Genomic DNA, 21,705 nt, shown 5'->3' on the forward strand with positions numbered 1-21,705 from the left:
ATTAAATTTAAATTTTAAGCTCTTAATTTTATGAATGAAGCCTGTTTCATGAAACAAAGACATGCTTATTTATTCTCATCTTCAAATAATATTTTATTGAATTATGTCCCGGACAATCAAATAGCATCGAGTAGACCATTCTCTTAAGCTTAAGGGAGTGATTTTACTTATTAAGATAATTCCCCAAGATATCCTGGTCTTATCAGTCCCAAAATGTCTGTAATCTTAGTTATGCCATGTTGTTCTTGTTGAAGACAAAGCAATTAATTTTGGTGAAAGATGGCGGCAGTTTATCCTGATGGTGATTTGGCTTGTCCGTGTGCGAAGGTTATCAGAGCAGGTCTAACAACTAATCATTACCAGTTCAGGGGTGACAAATGAACAATGACTGTACTATTGCGTGGAAATGAGCACAAAATTGTTTGCACATTTCATCTATCAACAGAATGAGTTGCAATGGTTTGGATGTTCTAGCTTTGTGTCTTTCGACTAGTCAAAGGCAGATGTTTGAGTTTAGTGCCCAAAGGACATTTTCACAATATGTTAGGCAGAAACAACAGTATTTTGGGGGGACAAAACTGTTTTTTACATTGAATGATGGATGAAGTCTAGCAGTTTTATAGTGTTAATGATCAGCTTATATTCCAAATTCAAACTTGAAAGTCGATGATTGACTTTGTGAGTTTGTAATGAGGTATGGTAACAATGGCGTTTTTCAGTGATTGTGAAGAGTGAACCCTCCACAGAGAACAGCTCATCTGAGTCTCCCTTCACGGCAAGCACAGCCAGTGATAATCTGGACAATTTCACAGGTCAGAGCAACAAACAAACATTTAGTTGATTTTCAGATTTCTTTTATTTTTGACAGTTTTTTAATAGTTTAAGTGTCATCTTCACATTTCTCATGGAAACAAAACATTGATTTAGATAAAAGGTTTGATTTTGATTATGTGTGTGACAGAAGGATTTGGGCACACATGATAGAACAGGGGATATGTAGTATATCATTGAGTGGACAACTTCCTTTATGATTTATAGTATGCTTTACCGTATTTGTCAGCATGCTGCATGGTATTTCAGGGTGAGTTAACCCATTGCTCACCCCCTTGTCTTTTGTTACATTAGCTTATTAAGCTGTAGGTTTTCTGGTCTCATGGAGTGGCCTCACTGTTCGTCTGCCATATAGTATGCCATTTTAGTACTGGCTTTGCTGCCCAGCTGCATTAGGCACATTGATGTGATATTGTAATTATTGCTGACTGCAGCCTGAACAACATTGACTCTGTCCAGTTCCTCTGATTGTCAAGTTTTAATTATATTTATTAAGTTCTTTTAGTTCAGCTGTTTCAGTTGCCAACTGTCACATCCAATATTGTATGAACTTGTTAATGAAATATATATGGTATATTCTCATCGGGATTCCTAAATTTCTCTTACAAGAGATATTCAGTTTGTTTTGTGGTTTCGACCTGTTAATATTCCACTGCAAGTGGTTTATTTTGTATGTGGTATGTGGTGCGCCTGTTTCTCCCTGGATGTGTGATACACTCAGCCCATACAGCAGCTTAGCAGTGTAAACCTGGTAAAGCTCATATTATGCTGGAATTGATTATCATGATGTTATTGTGCCACTCGGGATTTCTCAAACAGACATGTTTTAATTATGAAGCCGGCACAGATAATATTGAGATTATGGGATTGATGGTGATTTTCAGTCTCTACTAATTGTTTAAGTGAGTCTCCACAAGTGTTTCCATGGTGCCATTTGTTTTGATTTGCCTGTCATTTCAATCACTGGTCTGCTTTATAGTGAGTGGCGCATATCAACTCCTGAATATTAACCTGGGATATTTAAAAGTATCTCTGTTGAAATGGAAATTGGGAAGTTAGAGGTGGTATTAGAAATACAATGTCTGTATGGCTGTCCTTGGGTTTGATGTGGGACATGTTACAGTTTAGTATGTCATTGAGTTCTTGCTGTCTGCCTGTGCTATGGCACCACCCATCAGTTGCTCTTCTAGGAATGTATTTCTCCATACTTTCACAAATATATTTTATGTTTAATTGCATTTTTACCATTTTTGCCTTATTTTAAACATATTTTATTAGACAAATTTTGAGGTGAGATAGAATTTGTTTTATTTAACATAAGAATATTGCAAGATAATAGACTGAACATATGAATCTGTTCATATACTGGACAAAATAAGTTTCTGATATTGGTATTTTTATGATTGATATTTTATCAGTATGTCAATGAATATACATATCATTATTCATAATTTCAAAATTTACATATATCCCTAACAATTTTTGTTTTGTATATTTATCTTGAAATAATAATATCTATTTTAAGCGAAATAACCTTGATATAACACAGGGCAGAATCGAGTGTTTTAAGTTATCTATGGGGTATCAACAAATGAGTGATTTCAATGCATGACAGCACTTTATGGCCGGGTTGTAGGCCTCCCATGTTTTCCTTGGTTTAAGTGTGATTGATCAGTCAGATTTACACTGCCACAGCTATGATGCTGTGCTTCCTACCTGGTGAATCAGGCTGGTCAGTCACAACATCCCTGGGGGAGTCAGTCTTGACCTGGAGCTGTGGGGGAGTCAGCCCCAGCTGCTGGAGGGGCCCCAAGAGCAGCTGGCATGTGGTGTTCGCAGTTAACAAGCACTTACTTAATTGTGCTTTGTTAGACTTTCTTATGATGAGGTGAAGATGGCTGGCTGTAGAGACAGCCAAGCAAGCACATGTCATGTGATCTGCAGCCATGGATTTGTCATACTGGAGAGAAGTTAGGGGATTAGGGTATTAAATACCTAGCTCACAGATATTAGAAGGTTAAAGGGTTTAGCTTGTTCATGCAGGTTCAGTAGAATGTGTCAAAGAGCACTCCCCAGAACATCAACTGTTTTTGTGAGTTAGTTTTGTCTTCGGACATGACTATTTTTTGTTTTAAAAATCAGCATGGTGGTAATAGAATTTTTTGCTTTCTCAAAATTGTTCTGTTATCTTAAATATGTAGTATTTATCTGTTTGATTTCAGCGGACCCAAACAAGGCTTCTCCAACTTTCCAGAATTCTACATATCCAGCCAATTTTTATAAGTGAGTAGTTCATCATGTCAACGTGTATGTCTACTGCAAGAAGAACTGTTCAATTAAAATATCACATCCCAATAAAACACATTTGCTTTGTTTCAATCTGACTATTGATTTGATGTGACAAATCTCATCTGACAAATGTTGAAATCTGCAGCAAAAACTAAATCATATATTGCTCAACAAACTACTTAAAACAAGCAATAGTACTGGGGTGTAGAAAGCAGAGAAATATCCTCCTTCCAATCTGTTAATGATATGGTAAGATTTATGGCCATTTGTGATACCATTTTGGCAGTGATTTGCTAATTTCTTATAGCTATCTTAAACAATCTAGCCAGCTGAAGGATTGCTCGGAAGGCAAATGTTATTCATGTGAAGGGACTTTGAGCATTTGTAGGAAGATCTGATCTGGCTGTATCTGCCTCTCTCTCCCAGACTATCCCCAGTGAAGCTCTCCATTGATCCCTGACTTGACCCTAAGTGGCTTGGGTAATTTTCTTGAAAGATTGCTTATTGCTAAATGGTTTTAGTATGATGCTTTATGATGATAGTTTGTCAATAATGGCTATGTGTTATGACACCTCGGAGACTCGTTAGACATGGCTGAATTTTGGTCATATACTTTCAAAACTATTTCCTAGCATGGCTGGGGACAGCCTAGAAAATAAAATTGATTGTCGAGTGTGGAATAAGGGAAATTAAATTCTGGTGGTTGTCATGGTAACAAGTCGAAGGGTCATTGGTTTGACTTTTTAAAGTGGATGCTGTGGGGTTTTCCCCTAAATTTACGAGAACACAGCACATTGGGAATGGGCTATTCTGCAAATTTATAGCCATGGTCTTAATAGGTTTGAGTTTATATTATGGCAAAAAATGACAGATTCTCTATGTTTCCAGTAAATAACTGGTCGTAACAAGAAACATTTATGACTGATGTATGGATTTGTCTTATTTACACAGTATACTTAGTAGATGCAGTAATTGATTGTGGCAAAGGGAAAACGATCAGCAGTTTTATTCAGAGAAATGCTGTTCTGTGTCCAACACTGTGTAATGGACATTGATCGTTTACAGGTTTAGTTACTTAAACGTAATAGTGCAAGTTATTTGATGTTACAGTTACTAAAAGTTGCTGAAAACATTAAAATATTTCAGCAATATTATCAGATATGTGGAAATGGCTGACAACAAATCTTTTGTCTTCCTTCACCTCATCATACGTTGAAATTCATAAGTATTCATGAAAATAGGACATTTTGTTCAAACATCAAGAGGAAACCTGCGAGTATGTTGATGATCCGAGGTAATCAGTTGCCATATGGCAAATATTGTTCAAATATTAAGGAAGATATTTTTAGCTCCACTTATGTATGTTTCTTTATGTTGTTAACGTGAATGAGTGAGATTCATAGGTGATATTGATCTGTTGAAGGACCATAATCTTTTTGTCTGTGGCATACCCACATTGGTAGAATGTGTGAAACTCATTCCTGCTGTCCCTTCTGTGGTAATGCTGGAGTATTGCTAAAAGTGGCATAAAACTTAACTCACTCACTATGGCAGCAAGCAAGGAATAATATTCTGCCAACCATTTTAATTGACAGATACATATTTGATAACATTTAAACTGATAAAGGTTTACTTTTTACTTATTAAGTTATTTAATGTCAAAGGGTCCTCTCCATACCTTTTAAAATTTTAAAAAAATGTCTAGAACTTTCCTGTGAGCATTACTGTTTAAACTAAGTAAAACTTGTGGATGGCATTGAGCTTCTGGCTGGCTGGCTGCAGGGAGGACTCCAGAGGCGTAGTGTTCACAAAGCCTCATGAAAGTGTTGGCCCAGTCTGCCAGCTTGATGCTAGTTTAGGTGACTACTGAGCGGTTCAAGTGCATGTAAATCTTCACAGGTTGAAGTCTGTGCTGGTTGGAACAGCCAGTCTTAGCCTACATTATGAGATACCTGTCTGTTTGATGTGAGTGGCTACTTTGTACAAATTAATAGGTGCAATCAAGTGGTATTTAGCTGTGTTGGGCCGCCACTTGAGACTGACCTGCCATCAAGGGACTGCGCTTTATGTAGACCCTAGGTTAAACTTTCTCAGCTGCCACGCTGGCATTTCTTGCCTGCCTACAGTCAGACTTTTTATTTCAGTAAGCTGTATTTAAACCTTGCTAGTTTGTTGATGGCTAAGGGGTTAAACTTGCTTAATTCAGAGCTGGGTCGGTGCAAACTTTGCTCGTCTTCTAAGGGGTTAGTGGGTTAAACTTGTCAAACTTTCTTTGTCCTGAGTAAATAGGTTTAATTTAAGTCAAACTCCCCAAGTGTAAAGAGTGTTATGTGCTGACAATGTCAAGCTGAATGTTTGCCAAAGGTTTACAGGATTAATTTAGCTCAAATCTCTTGGTCTTTGGTTTTGTACAGTTATTGCATGCTAATGCCACTTCTATGTTTATGAAGAGTCTTGGAAATATTGTGACAAAACTGCTTATATTACTTGGTGACTTAAGTTTGTATGGTGATATCTTTGAAGTGCTAGAAATGTTCTTTTCAGGAAGCATGTTGGAAGCTTATGAGTGAGGCAAACTTACAGTATAGCAAGGTGATGCCGCAACATATTCCTGTTGTCAGTTCTTGAGGGTCACATTCTGTCTGATTATTGACTTTTGCAAAGTTTCATCAGTAAAGCAGAAAATATGTATTGATGTTCTGTTTTGTTTATGTTTGTTCATTCATTACTTAATGGTGTTTTTGAATTATAACAGAACTGCTGGCCAGTTTGCTCAAATCCTCACAACATCAGCAGCAGCTGAGGTGAACAGCATCATCACAACAACCTCCACACAGGACACTGCCGCCACTGTTGCTGCTGTTGCCGCTGCTGCCACAACTACCACAGAAAACAACATGGCCTACGTCGGTGGGCAGAGTTCAAATTCTTTTATTCCATCGACGGGGTACCCGTATCAGGGTGGCCAGAACCCCTACAGCATGCTGCCTTCTGCCTATGGGACCGAGTGTAAGTTACCTCCAGACTCTTCCTGTGTTTTAACATGCCATTAATATCCTCCTCACACACACCACAAACAGAATTATTCATGTTTTATGCTAAATAGAAGAAATGTAGTGAATTATTGATAAGTCTATTCCTTACTCAACTTGATGATTTCATTGATGTTTTGTATGGGTCCAACCCTTACAGTTCCTTAATATATTCTTAACAATTTATTGTCTGGCCATGTTCTGAATGTCCATGCCAAGATCCTTCCTGGCCCCTCCTTATCTCTACCTGGCCCCTCCCTATCTCTTCCTTACCCTTAGACAGTTTCTCCGTGGCTTCGACTGGTCCTTCCCTATCTGTACCTGGTCCTTCAACTGTTTCTCCCTGGCTTTACCTGGCCCCTCCCATTATCAACATGGCCCTTGCCTAGCCCTTCCCTAGCCCTTGCCTAGCCCTTGCCTAGCCCTTGCCTAGCCCTTGCCTGGTTTCTACTCTATCTCCCCCTGGCCCCTCCTCTGGCTTTACCCAGCCCCTCTCTACCCCAATCACTCCCCAGCCTCTCTAAGGCCCCTTCATGACCCAGGTGTAGAGTAACGGATGGACTGTGACATTAGACACACACATCTCCAGTTAACAGAATTATGCTAATTGTTTTCTTTTCATGTTGTAAATACAAGTTTCTTTGTAGCTCTAATGTTTACCATATTTTCAAAGGTACCAGTTTTCTTTATCCACTGCATACACGCATGGTTTTTTTTGTTTAATGTTCAGAATAATGATACACCACAAGTAAAGATGTCTTTTTAAGTTATAAAATGTAAGCAGTGTGATGTTGGAGCTGTTGCCTTTGAAGTTTACATTGTTCTGCATTTTACTTGTTGAAGTAATTAAGTTTCTCTCACTTGCCTCGCATATGGTCTGCATTTTGATGGCGTTGACAAATCCATTATTCCAGCTGATATGTCCTGAGTGTCCCTTCCCCTACCCATGTTGCCTGTTGCCCCCACCCCAAACTGACACAGATATGTGTGGTGTATGCAGCCCTATTCCTGGTAGTGGTTCAGCCAGTTATCATGGTATAGTGCCTGACTTCAACAGATTAACATTTGTATGTACACAGTGGCTATTCAACTCTTCCAACTTTCTATATGGACATTGCTTATATTAAGTTGATGGTCCTTCCTAAAAGGCACAAAATTAACACTTATATTGTGTACTCTAAGAAGCATGGCTGTGTTACTACAAGAAAGCTTTTTGTCACAGATGAGAAGTAATTTAAACTGCTTGCAGTGATGGTATGTATCTATGGGAAGTGTGAATAGAAGCAATTTTGTAGCTGATTTACCTGTCCTTACCCTCCAGCAGTGGTCTGAGGTGGCACCCGTGTAAGATGCTCAGATGAAAGACTGGTCTTGAATGGAAAGCATTTTTTCTAACAAATGAGGTGTTGTATGCATAGAAAGCTGTCAGTGATCAGCTGAGAGGCTATTTATGTGCTGGTGGGGTTGAAAGGACTGATTATGATGGGTATATTGTCCTGATACGAGGAAGTCTGACAATGTTGAGCAACACGCGCCATTCTGTCTGAGGGGTGGCGGGGAAGTTGTAGCTCACGATAGGACGTCTTTGAAAATCACTCACATGTTACATGCTTTTCAACTTAGCAGAATGAGTTGGGTTTGCACTGTCTTTGTCCACAAGCCATGCTGCGACTTGCTTGTGGGAAATCAACTTTATTAACGCTGTGAACCCTCTTTTTTACACCTCCAAAGGATGCGACAAAAAATCGATCTCCACAAACAGTGGTCATAGGAAGAGAATTATTCAGTCAACACTCCGGTATTCATTGAAACAGTATTCTCTTTAAAAACAAAAAATAATCACAGCCAAACAAAAGATGAAAAAAAATGTACCAATTCGTGTAAAATTGAATGTGCCAGTACATGATAAATGTTGTAAAGTGTAGGGTGTGAAGTGCAGTGCCAGGTTCGGCAGTGGGATGTGACACAAACATGCATTGCTTCATGGACTGTTCCCCTCACCATATTTTCCTTCTTCTTCAGTGGGGAAACTTAAAACCCAGCCCAGCCAAGTCGTGTCGCCTCCTAGCTATATGGCAGGATATAATGCTTTAAATCAACCAAGCCAAAGCTATTATGGTTCGTATGCCAAGTTTCATCAAATTTTTTACACTTTTCTCTTCTTTCTAAATCACTTTAAAAATATGGAGCTATGCTAGTAGATGAGCAAAATCCTGTAAAATGTCTCCTTTGCTTAAAAATTAGAGGTAGGTAGTTCTCTATTATTTTGCATTTGGTAGCGTTTGTATGAATGCTTGGGCCAACAGCTTGTAAGAAAGTGTGTTTTGGGTGAATGTGTTGAAACTTGTGTGAGAGCAAGGGCCATGAGCAACCGTGAAAGTGTGTGTTGGGCGTATGGGTGAAAATTTGTGTGTGTGAGAGCTAGGCTTCAAATGGAATGGCATGTTCTGCTAGATTGATGTGGTTTCATGTTTTTGCAATAACTGCCTTGCATCTGTTTGACATGTAACATATTGCTAATCCGTCATAGATCAACTAACACTGACCTAATATCAGCCTTCAGCTTACATCCCTGTGCAGAATCTGCACAACAAATAGTCATCTTCAACATACCTACCCATGCTTACTTATGGACTGGAGCAGAAAAACTGTTGTATATCCTTAATACATGAGGAATCCACAACACAAACAATGAGTGTGTAACCCTAGAACTACCTTACACCGTCATGAATATGAACCCACCTTACAGAAAACAGGGTTCAGTAATCACTGAAACATTCACGACCCTCCAAACTAGCCAGGCACAAGGAGGAAGATGACAGCCAGGCAAGAGGATTAATACAAAGACTAAATGTCCATCTTACAGTGCTAATATACAATGTTCTTGATGCATAGAGTGGTGGTGTAGCCTAGTGGTTAACGTGTTTAGTTGTCAGACCTGACACAAAGACCTGGGCTAGATTCTACATGGGCATAGTGTGTGAAGCCCATTTCTGGTGTTTCCTGTCGTGATATTGCTTGAATACTCTTAAAAGCTGTGTAAAACCATTCTCTCTCACTCACTCACTCAGTCTCAAACTGTATTACTTCATGCTGGCTGTTTGTTAGTGTTTGGTTATGACACACCTTGTTGTGGGGTCATTGTGACATGACTGCTTTATGTTGCAGTCAGTCGTTGTTTCATTGGAGTTTAAGTAGTTTGGATGTAAATGCCACACTTTGGTTTTTTTTTTAAAAATCATTAAATATAAAATATGTTTGGTATTTTGAATTTGATTACCTAAGGCAACATCTGACTGAATGTGTATGTGATAGTGCTGGCCTTAATTTCTGTTCATTGTCTCTGTATGTTTTCAAAACACAGTTATTTAGCGTGTGTGTTGTATGGTCTATTTGCTTACACTATAGGAGCTAATTACTTGAACCATTCATGGTTTGGTACATTACAGTTTGTTATTGTGACCATTTGCCCAAGTGTTCTGTTAGTTTCTATATTTTTTCAACCTTTAAAAAATACTTATGCTCTGACCTCATTTTGCTTCTATTTATCTGATCCATATCTGATTCCCATGTTTGGAGACTGGTCCCCTTGTGTTTATGGCCACTAGAGGTCATGCCCTCCCTCCTAAGCTGTACCTGCGTGGGGTATTGTGTTTCGATCAGTCAGTCATCACAACAGGAATATAGTCCTGTCACTGGCCCCAATAAATTCTCCCCTATAGAAAGTGCAACTTTTGCAATATGTAATCCATCTTTCAAAAGAGTTTGATGATACTTTGATATGTATTTTGTGGGATTTAAGTTTTCATGTACTAAGCTTGAATAGCTGATTTGACATTGAAAAATGTTCTTCTGTACCTCATTAGTCAGTAATTTGGGGAACCAATGTCTAAAGACATCAAGTGGACTAACAGTAGACACAAACTATACATTTATCTCCAGTTGAATGTCAGTGTAGGAGTTCAAAGTGATCTGTTCATTTGTGAGTATAACAGAAAGTACTTTATCTGTATGTGTGTGTATGCCGTCTGCTTGAGTAATACTCTGCGAGCTACATGAAAACCTTTTGTATTTACACTTGTGTTGCTTGACAGCTCTCTGTAATCCATGTTTTGTGATTTATGGAATACAAATCTTGATCTTTTTTGTTTGTTTTCAGGTCCTAATACAAATATCCCTTACACAAACACTGCAGGAAGTTTTAGCTCACAAACGGTAAGTTGCAGAATACCTAGCTCTCCGTGACTCAGTCTGTATACATGAAATCTGCCAGCATGTCAGTATAAAGTATATTCTCTTGAAACTAGCGTGTATCAGGTGTCCCTTGTCCTGGCACTGGTCAGCGTGACCCAGGCCATGTCTTCATATCCTGTAAATATGTGGTGATATAGGAGACAGATACGTCGGCAACTCTGTGCATATTGATGCAGATATTAACATACACAATGCAACGGAGGGTTATATTTGTACCTGAATATATATATTAACATACATAATATAATATGTTGATATTATTCTATATATGTATGTTAACATAGCTGACTTGATAGCCTGTATATTAATGCCTCCATATACACTGACATAATAATGGAATATGGTGATTGCTTTGTGTGTATGTATGTGAACATAGTCAAACCGATGTGTTGGTTAGCATCTGCTGGTGCTGACATTGGTAGATACAGATGATGTGACACGTTATCACCTTCTCTATGGTTATTAGGGGTGTATTAGTTCCTAGATTTATGTCCAGTGACAATTCAGTTCAGCATTGTATTTGTAGAATAAATCATATCCTGTGGTAGTAGGGCCATGTTGAATTTTGTACTACCAAAGTTATGTAAGGTACTGTTGACTGAAGTTGACTGTATTTCCGAAATGGTCACTTCATCAGTGCTAGTATGTATCACTGTACTTACCATGATCTGACTTGTGTATTATGATACATATCGTCTAGTCAGGGTTATGGCAATATGTGATATCTTGATGTAAGCTTCAACATACCCGGGGTTATCATGTATATATGTCAGCATACCTGAAGTGATATCTTGATATCTTATATATCAACATACCCAGTGTGTTATGTGTACATGTCCACCTACCTGAAGTGATATCTTGATATCCTCCTCTGGTCCTCCTATACTGAGATCTGCTTGGTGTTTGAGTTTTAGATTAATAAGAGCAAATACTGGCCATCTTTGAATAGAGGGTGCTAGGGAAGCTTGTCATATGATATCGCTCTACTTTCCTCTTATCCCCAGGACAAATATATTGACAAACTGTAGGTATGCAAAACCTACATACACTGTGAGTGTGTTTGGGGCAAGTTAAGACGCATTTAGTCACAGATATAACTGACATTTTTTATTTCAACATGTACAGTTGACTTATTCTTTTATTGGTCATTAATGAACATAACTTCCCTATTTGATGGTGAAATGACAGTACAATTGGAATATGTCTCTGTAAATATTATGTCTGATGTACTTACAAATATAACTTAGCATTTGCAGCATCTATACCTGTAACAGTGACATATTGTCAAGGTGAGAATGAGATACACTGTGTGTGGGGAGTGATGTCTGATTACTGCAAGGTCATATGTTCCCTTGAGGGTCAACATTTGTAATGTTTTGTTGTAAGGCACAAATATAATTGACTGCTATTTTGTGGAGGTCAGTGTCTGGGAAGATGAAATCTTTCTTAACTGGTTCTTTTGGTCAAACCTGTGAAGACTGGGATTAGAAGATATATATATATCACCTATTTAAACATAGCATGATATATTCCTTGTTCAATATACATTTGTTTTCAGTCTGAGCTGCAAGTGTTATCTGTTGGACATGTCAGTGAAGGGCCTATACAGTATGTTGTTAGTTCTATCTAAAACTAAAGTATACACTAATTTATGTTTTGTATTTGTCATTGTCACATAAGAGCAGTGGGGTAGCCAAGTGGATAAAGCGTTTGCTCGTCACGCCGAAGTCCCGGGTTCAATTCCCCACATGGGCACAATGTGTGAAGCCCATTTTCTGGTGTCCCCGTCGTGATATCGCTGGAATATTGCTAAAAGCAGCGTAAAACTAAACTCACTCACTCATTGTCACATAAATATATATATTCTGATGTACTTCTATCATTAATTGAAGATTTGAATTTTGAATGAAATCGGGAGCTGATCTGTGTGTTGATTAAAACAAATAATTATTTTTCTGCCAAACACCAGATGAAACTAGACTTATGTGACATAGTTACTCCTTTTCTTGTCTAGTTGTATATTTGGCTAGGCATGCATCATTAACATCAAGGGAGAAAATTGCAGCTCAAGTTAGTCATGCCACAGCCCCTTTACCTGACTTTGTTGGACCCCACTAACTATGTGAATTGCTGGGAACTATCAGATCTTCCTCCAAACAGGAAAGGCCTAAATGACAAGCACTATTCATCAACTCGGAAATGATTTTGGATTGAGCATTTGTCTGAAACAGCTAAGCAGTAATTTTTCCCACTATTGTCCAAGGTGCCAAGTAGTCAGCTTGTGGCACTATAAATCTACAACTGTCGCCATTTTGGATGTCCTCTTTTCCTTTTTTTTGGTGTCGTGTTACTCTGCAGCACACTTGTTTCCATCAGCCGTGAACTTACCTTTTGTTTATGGGGAGGCAGGCAGAATGAAATCGATGGACAATCCACGTACCTGTCACTGTTATAATCAATGAGAACACCTTGTAAGGCAGGCAAGGACTGAACTCAAACCAGAAGACAAAACCAGCCTTCATTCACATCACTGTGATGTGGCACACTCCCCATTGTTCTGTTTGTTTTCTATGCTGATTGGTTTTGCCATCATTTAGGTGTAACAAAAGAATTTGTAATTTGTGTGTCATAACTTCATGGCTTTCTGTCCAGTGTGTTTTTATAATATTCTGTAACAATAAATGACAATTTCCAGCAGGATGCTGATTTGAAGTAAATTAATTTTGTCTGTATCAAATTGGCCAATGACCTTTCAGCGTTTTTTGTTCTAATTGTCAGCAATAACCACAGGTGAACTTGTGGCCTCGGCTGAGTGTACTGACTCAGTGCTTGTTTATGTGAATATTTCCATTGATCAATATATTTTGGTAATAGTTGAGCATAACTAATAATTTATGGAAATAATGACAAAGGAAATAGTGCCAGGTTGATCAGACCTTCCTGGTTTTGTTGATGAATCAACTACTGCAATGTGATCTGTGTTGTCTTGTTTCATCTCTAGGTGCATGAACATGACTAGTAGTAGTTACAGGTTAGCAGGCCAGAGGAAAGTTTTATCCTGACCAGGACCATATTTAACATAGTGTTAATCACCAGACTGGGGATAGTATATATGTAGCCATGCCAGACCTTACTGGGACTTTCTGGGATGGACTATTGGTGCTCTGTTGTACCTGTAGTGCAAGGTGTACATATGATCTATTTTGTGACACTGAGGTGTAGTGCAAGCTGAATCCTATTATTCCCAGACGCCTTAGCATTTTAGACAGATATTGAGTAAGATTTCGCTTCTGAAAATATCGGATTGTTAATTTTGTCCATGTCTGAGACAATGTCATCGAATTCTGGTCATCAGTGATGTATGACTTATTGATTACAAGTGAAACAGACGCTGATTGGGAAAATTAGGCACTTGGATTTGCTGGCTGAGGTCAATTATTAGAGACACTTGACTTTTGCCACATATTTTTAGTATGAAAGTCCGCCATTACCCAGTTGTTGGTTTGCTAGTTGACAGGCAAGTGAATGTGATGAAGGAGTCAGTTGGAATTATGAATAGGATCAGGCAGGTAACAGATGGGGGACTATTTCTAGCCCACGGATTTCACAGTGTTAAGCTGCCAGAGCTGGCACCAGATGTTTTTTATTTTTATACACTCGTTAGACACAAATTATCACTTTCAACCTTTAATCACCACATCAGTATTTCATTATAACAGGCTCTTCCATAGAATAACTGCTCGTCCAATGAATGTCTGTTGAAATGAAATGTGAAATTTGTCACAGAAAAATATTGTCAAGTCTGTCAACATTTGCCTAGCTAGTTTGTTATTAGGGGAATTGATTTCCTGATGAACCTGTCCACAATATTTGAAATTAGGATTTGCTTTATAAAATCATGTTGTGTTCCCATCATATATACAGGTCTCATTAACCAGTTATGCCTTTGTCCATTGATCTACTTTAAGTCCTATGCTATCTGTTTTGGGCGTAGGAGGCTGCTAATTATTGTTTATCAGGATGGTGAATTCAGTACGCAAACTAGAGGTTTATCTTAAACTTGACAAATGAAACATTGATTGATTGTCTGAAATAGATATATTTTTAAATTAGCATTATACTGAGTGGAATTCTGAATGTTCTCCCATAGCAAGTTTCTTCAGTGCCAGTTGTTGCAACACAAATATAACCGATGAGTGTTACTAGCATTATACGAGATAAGTACATTAGTGAGTGTGTTTCTGTGTTGTGTTTTCAGGCCATAGATGGGTACTACACTGGTTATGGTACAACAAGTACCGGCTTCTACCCCCAGTACCCCTACAACATCCCAACAACGTCAGTGTCCACTGCATCCACAGTGCCTTCCACACAGACATATCAACTCATTGATGTCCCCAATACCACCACCACAGGTGGGTACTCCCAATACTCATGTCTCTGGAGCATCTTTGATTGCACAACTCAAAATTTTAATGTCATTTTTGGAGGTGGTAAGAAAAATGTATCTGATTATTTCTATTCAGAAATTTTGAGAGATATATATTTAATATCTAATGAAAACACTACTCTTGAAATAAGTGTATTTGACTTGTTCTTGGTGTGCAGCAAAGATGGTCCTCCCATTTCAGTTGTGGCTGTTTGATTGTGAAGCTTGTAGTTTAGAAGCCTATGCATGCATATGTATTCCCACATGTTCTCTTGACTTGCACCAATCATTCTAGTCAGCATAGCAGTGTGTGACAGCATTTACTTTGCAGATTTAGTTTTTTGCTGCAGTATCTAAGCATGAAAGCTGAGAGGAAATAAATGAGATATTTCATGTTTAATGATTGAGTACACATCTTTTTTATGCATATGTTTGAACAGTAAGTTGCTTAAGATTGATCAACCATATGGTGCATTATCACATGTTGCATCAGTGAATAAGTAATGAGGTATGTTGGTATTGCCTGGCACTAATGTACAGTATTAGCCAACCATGTGTGTTGTTCCACGACTTGTTCATGTCATCAAGAAATATAGATTCCTCATGAATATGTATTTCCATTATCAGAGTGATAGTTATCACACATGCTGCAATCTGTATACACATGTAGGCATCCTTGGAGCAATTATGTTGCAGTTAGTTTAGTTATTTTACCCAAATGATGTTATCTGGATGTCAATAGGAATATTACTTTCCTTTAATGTCGTGTTTTCATTTATTGCCTGTAGGATTTGCTTGGCATGAGGCATTGATAATATGTAGCCTCCCCTTCTTCCCTGCCTGACTGCCTGCTAGTCTTGAATCCTGGCCTAGTTGTCCTGTAGTAGTATCCTGTGCTATGATCTGTCTGTCCAGCTGCCAGACTGCTGGTGTGTCATTATAGTATGCTAAAAACCACACACTTGAGGTAGTGTGTTCCCCTTCTCCCAGTGTGTTGGTGTGACCTGTTTCTTTGTCCCACACTGGAAGACATGATCGGCTCTTCTTTATGTGCAACAGCATGGTGCACTCCCAATGGATGGTGCTTCTATTCAGCCAGTGGTTATGACACGTCATTGTATCCATGTCTCATGTCTTTCAGTTCAATTGATAAATGCCTGTATATGTGAATCCGTTGACAAAATGGCCCAGCTAATGATGAATGAATGGTAATGGTCTAATGTGACATTTTGTAATGCTTACATTAAACAAGTACTTCAGGCCAAACAAACTTGACTGTCACTTGACATTTGTTTTGCTGTAATGTTTTCAGTCTTAAGTACATTTAGCTGTTGCTCAGAGAAGATCAATAGAAGATCTCAGAAATAGCTGTTTTTTTAAGCATTCTACATTGCATTACCACATGATACCTTTGCAGTGGCTTCTGACATTTCTTTTATTATATTTATCTATCAGCTTGTTGGGAAAGACAAGGAAATTCCAAATTCAATTACTAAGAATTGTACTTGTATGGTTAGATATGTAATTCACATGTCTTTCGAAAAACACTAAAAAATGTATTTTTGTGGAATGTTTTCTCTTTTCTCTTTTATATATATTATGACTAAGCTGTGTTTATTTCAAGCCCTATTTCAAAGGTATAGTGGTGAATATCTTGTGATAACAATGCTATTTGTTCTCTAGTCTCGACAAAGTGTGCCAATGGACTGTATCATCTGCATGGGCACCAAATAGACAGTTTACGCCAGTTGTCTAGTGAACACAGTGACCAACAACTCACACCTAGTGTGCATGAAGCAGGTGTGTCTGTCACCCCACCACATTCATTAGACTGTAGTCACACTTTCTTGGCAACCTAGTTCACTGTGTCTTACCCATGTCTGAACTTAAGACAGGTCTGGCCTTCTCACTATGTCCAGCATAGCCTATCTTCAACTTAAACAAGGAAGGCAAAATTATGAAGGAAGTTGTTAGTTTGAAAAGGACTATAATTGAATCATCCGAAGTCCGGGACATTTTGTTTAGTATAATTCTGTCATCCTATTACTTGGAAAGTATGCTGTGTGACATTTTGAAAGGGTTGTAAAAGTATTCATGTTCAGTTCAGTCTCAGTGTGGCAACTGTAACTGATGATATTCTTCGGTCTCATTCCCATTTCAACAGCATATATTTTTTTTTTTCGAGGAAACACATCTATATGACATGCTTATACCTTCTTATCAGAACCAATCACAAGGGGATCATGAGGAATTGAAATTATGATCAAGGTGGATTTTCTACCCGGTCAGGTGTGACAGATTTGTCCTTAGTTTTCCATGGCTAGTTTTAATGCTGTCCATTTTGATGTGGGGTATGACAAGAAGATCTCGCCAGCAGATTAATACTGCCGCCCAATACAATAGCCCTCCCTATATTGGGACAATCGCTTGGTGGCCATTGTCCTTGCTAGCTGAGCAGGAACCACATCTGACCCTTACCTCGTAAATTCTCTTTCACCCCTGCCACCAGTGAAGAGCTGGCTAGGTCTGTCACAGGGGGATGCGCTACAGGCTGATTTATTCCCAACAAGGCCTGTAATTTGTCCTGTTGCATATTGTCTACCTCAAATAAATGCTTTTATTTTGCCTTGGTTATAAATGTAGGTTTTGAAAGGTCTAAAAATCTCCAAGTTGATGGATGAATCTCTGACACACATGGTTGGCTTCATGTCGATGATTTGTTTATTTTAAAATGTTGTCTATAGAGAATCATAGCAAAGTGTTTCCTTTCCTGGAAGCTTTGTGGGTTTGTATTCTATCAAGAATTCTTTTCAGGTCATAACCTTCAAACATAACTAAATGGTGGTGTGAATTTAGCTGTAAAGATCATGAAGTGCCTTGAACATACATGCTGCGTGATAAATCATATTCAGGGCTTCAACTGTTCCAGTGTCAGGGATGGTTTTCAGAAATGAATATTATAATTATCATGCCCATGTTAAATTCAGCTTCAGTACGTTAAAAGAAGAGACATTTTACATGGAGTATGTGTAAATATTTCATCATTGTGCTATGTTCAGTGCACTTTGGTTAGTTCATTTTTTGGACATGTTTAAATAATTCCCATTTTTGCAACATCTTAAATTATTATGTTAGGTAGACATCAAAAGTTGTTTTGACAGTCGCATACAAACATATTTGTCTTAAGTGTCTGCAAACCAAAGTACTGGTGAAAACTTAAATGTTGTATGTTGCTGAAAGCTGTCATGCCAAAACCATGAAATCATGTGAAATGTGTTTTTTCCAGCAGAGAGTCAATATAACATAACAAGTCCATCCCCACCTTTGAAACAAGAGAATGGTAGCACAGGTAAGTCAATTACCTTTCTTCTTGTGATAGGTGCAAATAAATGATTGTGAAAGGTTACTAATCATACCATGTCTCTACAGCTTTTGGTCATATTAAACAAGCATGCTGCTATATTGTTTGTGTTTTCCACAATCTTAATGACTGATAATGCTTCCTGTTTCTGATGAACAGTTTCTTACCGATGATGATGGCCAGTGGCACTATTTACTTAACTTTGAATAGTTGGGAAACATGGATTTTTCTCCTACTAAATCTAACTAACCTTCTGTAATCTGTTATTATGTTTTTAGACATGATGAGCCATGATGTAATGCTTGTGTTGGTGTTGACTTGCAATGGTGTTGCTGTTTTTACAGGCAAGAGAGTACCAAGGAACCGTGGTCGGCGAACACAGCCCTCACCAGGGCCAGAGTCGGACTTAGAGAGAGTTTTTGTATGGGATTTAGACGAAACAATAATTATCTTTCACTCTCTTCTAACTGGTTCTTATGCACAGAGATATGGCAAGGTAAGAGCAATGCTATTTCAACCCATCATAATCCATTTTGTACTCACTGCATGCTGGCAGCTGTAAATAGTTAGTTTGCCCATTGATAATATCAAATGGTTTTCTTCAGGAAAATGGCTGATTTGAGAGGTGGTGAATTTGATGTTATTAATGTTTTTGTTTGGCTTTTGTTTTTCCAACACTGTTGCGTGATGTTTGAGAAAAGGTGTGTTACCTTGTGTTTACATAGACGTTAGACTTCGTTCACTAAACTAGCGCAGATCCTTTTGATGCAAGCTTGCCAGGGCTATTAGTATGCTCATTTGTGCAGATATATTACTGGTCCTGTTATATCTGTTCTTCAAATTATCAGTCTGCCCCTATGTATTGGCGATCAACAGTCGTGAAATTAGATTTGAGACTGTTAAAGGCCGTAAAAAAATGAAATAAACAGAGAAAATAATAGTAAGTGTCTGCTGGAGGTGTACTAATGTGCAGGTTGCCTGACTATGAAGCTGTATGTGGTACTCGCCAGATTTCCCGCCCGACAAACAACATTAGTACATGACAATTCATCACTCCGCGTGAGGGGAAATAAAATTTATTACCGGCCAAATGAAGGCTATTCTGAATCTGTGGCTTTTCTCAATACTCTCCTGTCCCATATTGTTCTTGTACTCAGTGGAAAGCCATTTAAGGACATAATTAGCACAAGTTAATGCTTGTCTCTAATAATACAAACAGGGACTAAATGGCCCATATGTAAATACTATGAATTTAATGGCCAGAGCATGTGTCCAGCTGCCTGAGAGAGGGTTAATGAAGCATGGCTGCTCTGCAAGACATTGGCGGCAAGATCGGGTCCTGATGGAGATATGTGTTAGGGTGAGAATGGCAGGGGCAAGGGTAGCCAGTTGATGTATGGGCCTTGTGATATTGAGGAGATGAGGATGTTGTAGAGCTGTGTTCATGAAGGGAAGGTATTAAAGGAGGGGTGGTGGGACCATGGGATAAACAGTGGTGTAAGGACCATGGTTGAAAAGGTTAGCTTTTGGTTCTGGATACGTTGGAAAAAGAGTGGTTTTGAGAGCTTGTTGTGTTCAGGTGAGATGATTAAATAGTTATAGTCAACAGGTAAAGATCTATACTGGAGGTGCTTCAAGTGTCTCCAGTGCAGGCCGGTTGGGAGCCAGCTAGTTTGCTACTTGTATTGTGATTGGTGGCAGCTGGCTACAAGAGGGGGTTTCCTGTAATCTCCACAACATTCCTACACAACCACTTACTGATGAATTCACATCAGCCTTCTGATTAGAAAAGTACAGGAATTGGAGCAACTTTTGACAGCTGCTTCTTGATATTTTACAAGTCTAGACAGACTATTACAATATTGTCTTTCATAATAATCGTGCTGGGGATTTGTTTTGTTACTGAACAGCACTAACTGGTGGATTAGAGGAATTGCTGTGTGAAGGAAGATGTGGAATGGTGTTACCACTGCATTCTTCACCCTCTGTCAAATGCTGCATAGGTCTTGTTGACAAAGATACCTATTTTAGACCAAGACGAGCAGGATTATTTAGACAACTCTCATCCAAGGAAACAACATTTTCCCTCTTTTTTTGACATTTTACGTTAAAAGCCTAATTGAGAGCAGTTTGAATTTTCAAGGAGTGTGAATTGAGGAGATGCAATGCTTGTGAGATATTTGCCCTACCAGTTTGAGCAAGGCTTTTGCATAGGAGTTTTGGTAAATAAATTCCAAACATTGTTAGAAATATTGTTTCAGACATGGGCACAAATATTTTGGTTATACAGAACAATTTCCGAAACTAGTTCAATGAAATTGTAAACGTTCACTTGAAATTCTATCCAGACTTAATTTACGGTTCTATGAACTTTGCTGATGTTTATAAGTCTTAAAGAATTGAGGAGATATATAAGAATGTTTGAAGACAAGTGAAGTGGAACTTAGCAGTGAAAGCATCTTGACAGCTCTGTCTATCATCCCCGTCACCTTGTTAGTTGCCCCACACAGGTGATTAAAATTATTCGCCTCTTCACATCGCTGAGACTGGTTGCGCTGAAGTCGACCTTCTGCCACAACAAGCAAGATAACATCTATGAGATACATGTGTGAAATATTTCCCATATCACCTGCTTGTAAGCTGCTGTCAGGACATAAGCAGTCTTGTCATTGGCTCATCTGGTCTGTGTCTGTTGCAATATGCCCAGCCCCCATTACCAGCTTGTATAGGTGATGTTAACACATGCTGATATCACCCCAGGCTTTCACCAATACAGATTACACTCCCATCTGGGAGGGGGGTGGGGGGTACAAGACCACTCCTTCCATGATAAGTCCACTTCTGCAGCATGTTGACATCAACACTGAGACTTTCTTGTCATCATTAGTTTCAGTCAAGATTCACCACATTTTCTTACATTGCATCTAGGTATCTGTGTGGTTGCGGAGCCCACAGTCAGCATTGCTTTGTGCAGTGTGATTCAGTACCATCAGTTGAAATATTAGATGCTGTAAGGGTAAAGGGGGCAGCAGTTTTGAACATATTTGTCCTCTATGGTGGGAAAACTAACTATGATGTGTTAATGATTGACCTGAAGTTCGGGGTGTTCCCAGGAAGAAGAATCAGTTTGGTGTCTATAAATCAGCACGGTTGTGGCCACATAAAGTAGTGGAGCAGGTCACCAGATGGGCATTAACTTTAGATTCCCCACTTGCTTCTTATCAACTGCCCTGTACCCCCCAATCTTGCTCCATTTAAAAAATACACTTTTTGTTTGTAGTACAGCAATAAAATGTGACCAATCAGTAGACCTGTCAAGAGATGGGAAGAATTATGGGATGTGGTCACCTGGTGCCGAGCTGGGGAGTATATACTAAGTATTGCTGGGTCAGACAGGACTTGAGACGGGTATGGAAGGAACCGCCACACTGCCTGCAGCTTTACTTACATTCTTGTAGGACAAATATACCTATCTCAAATGTTTCTTGTGAAAAGCATGTTTTAATTTA

General features: G+C 38.7%; 1 protein-coding gene across 12 annotated transcripts in view; it reads left to right on the forward strand.

Moving 5' to 3' along the window:
• LOC137290304 (eyes absent homolog 1-like) overlaps positions 1 to 21,705 on the forward strand; it is a 149,191-nt gene that overhangs the window by 107,630 nt on the left and 19,856 nt on the right. For 4 of the 12 annotated variants that reach the window (XM_067821112.1, XM_067821110.1, XM_067821111.1 and 1 more), the window contains 9 exons: positions 720 to 812; positions 3,054 to 3,114; positions 5,876 to 6,129; positions 8,175 to 8,270; positions 10,312 to 10,367; positions 14,665 to 14,821; positions 16,519 to 16,635; positions 18,122 to 18,184; positions 18,541 to 18,692. In XM_067821112.1, the coding sequence (XP_067677213.1) occupies positions 720 to 812; positions 3,054 to 3,114; positions 5,876 to 6,129; positions 8,175 to 8,270; positions 10,312 to 10,367; positions 14,665 to 14,821; positions 16,519 to 16,635; positions 18,122 to 18,184; positions 18,541 to 18,692 (1,049 nt within the window). The remainder of the gene's footprint in view (positions 1 to 719; positions 813 to 3,053; positions 3,115 to 5,875; positions 6,130 to 8,174; positions 8,271 to 10,311; positions 10,368 to 14,664; positions 14,822 to 16,518; positions 16,636 to 18,121; positions 18,185 to 18,540; positions 18,693 to 21,705) is intronic. The other 8 variants (XM_067821114.1, XM_067821113.1, XM_067821120.1 and 5 more) reach the window with 5 other exon arrangements.

Source organism: Haliotis asinina, chromosome 7 (genome assembly GCF_037392515.1).
Source record: "Haliotis asinina isolate JCU_RB_2024 chromosome 7, JCU_Hal_asi_v2, whole genome shotgun sequence".
Classification (NCBI taxonomy): Eukaryota; Metazoa; Mollusca; class Gastropoda; order Lepetellida; family Haliotidae; genus Haliotis; species Haliotis asinina.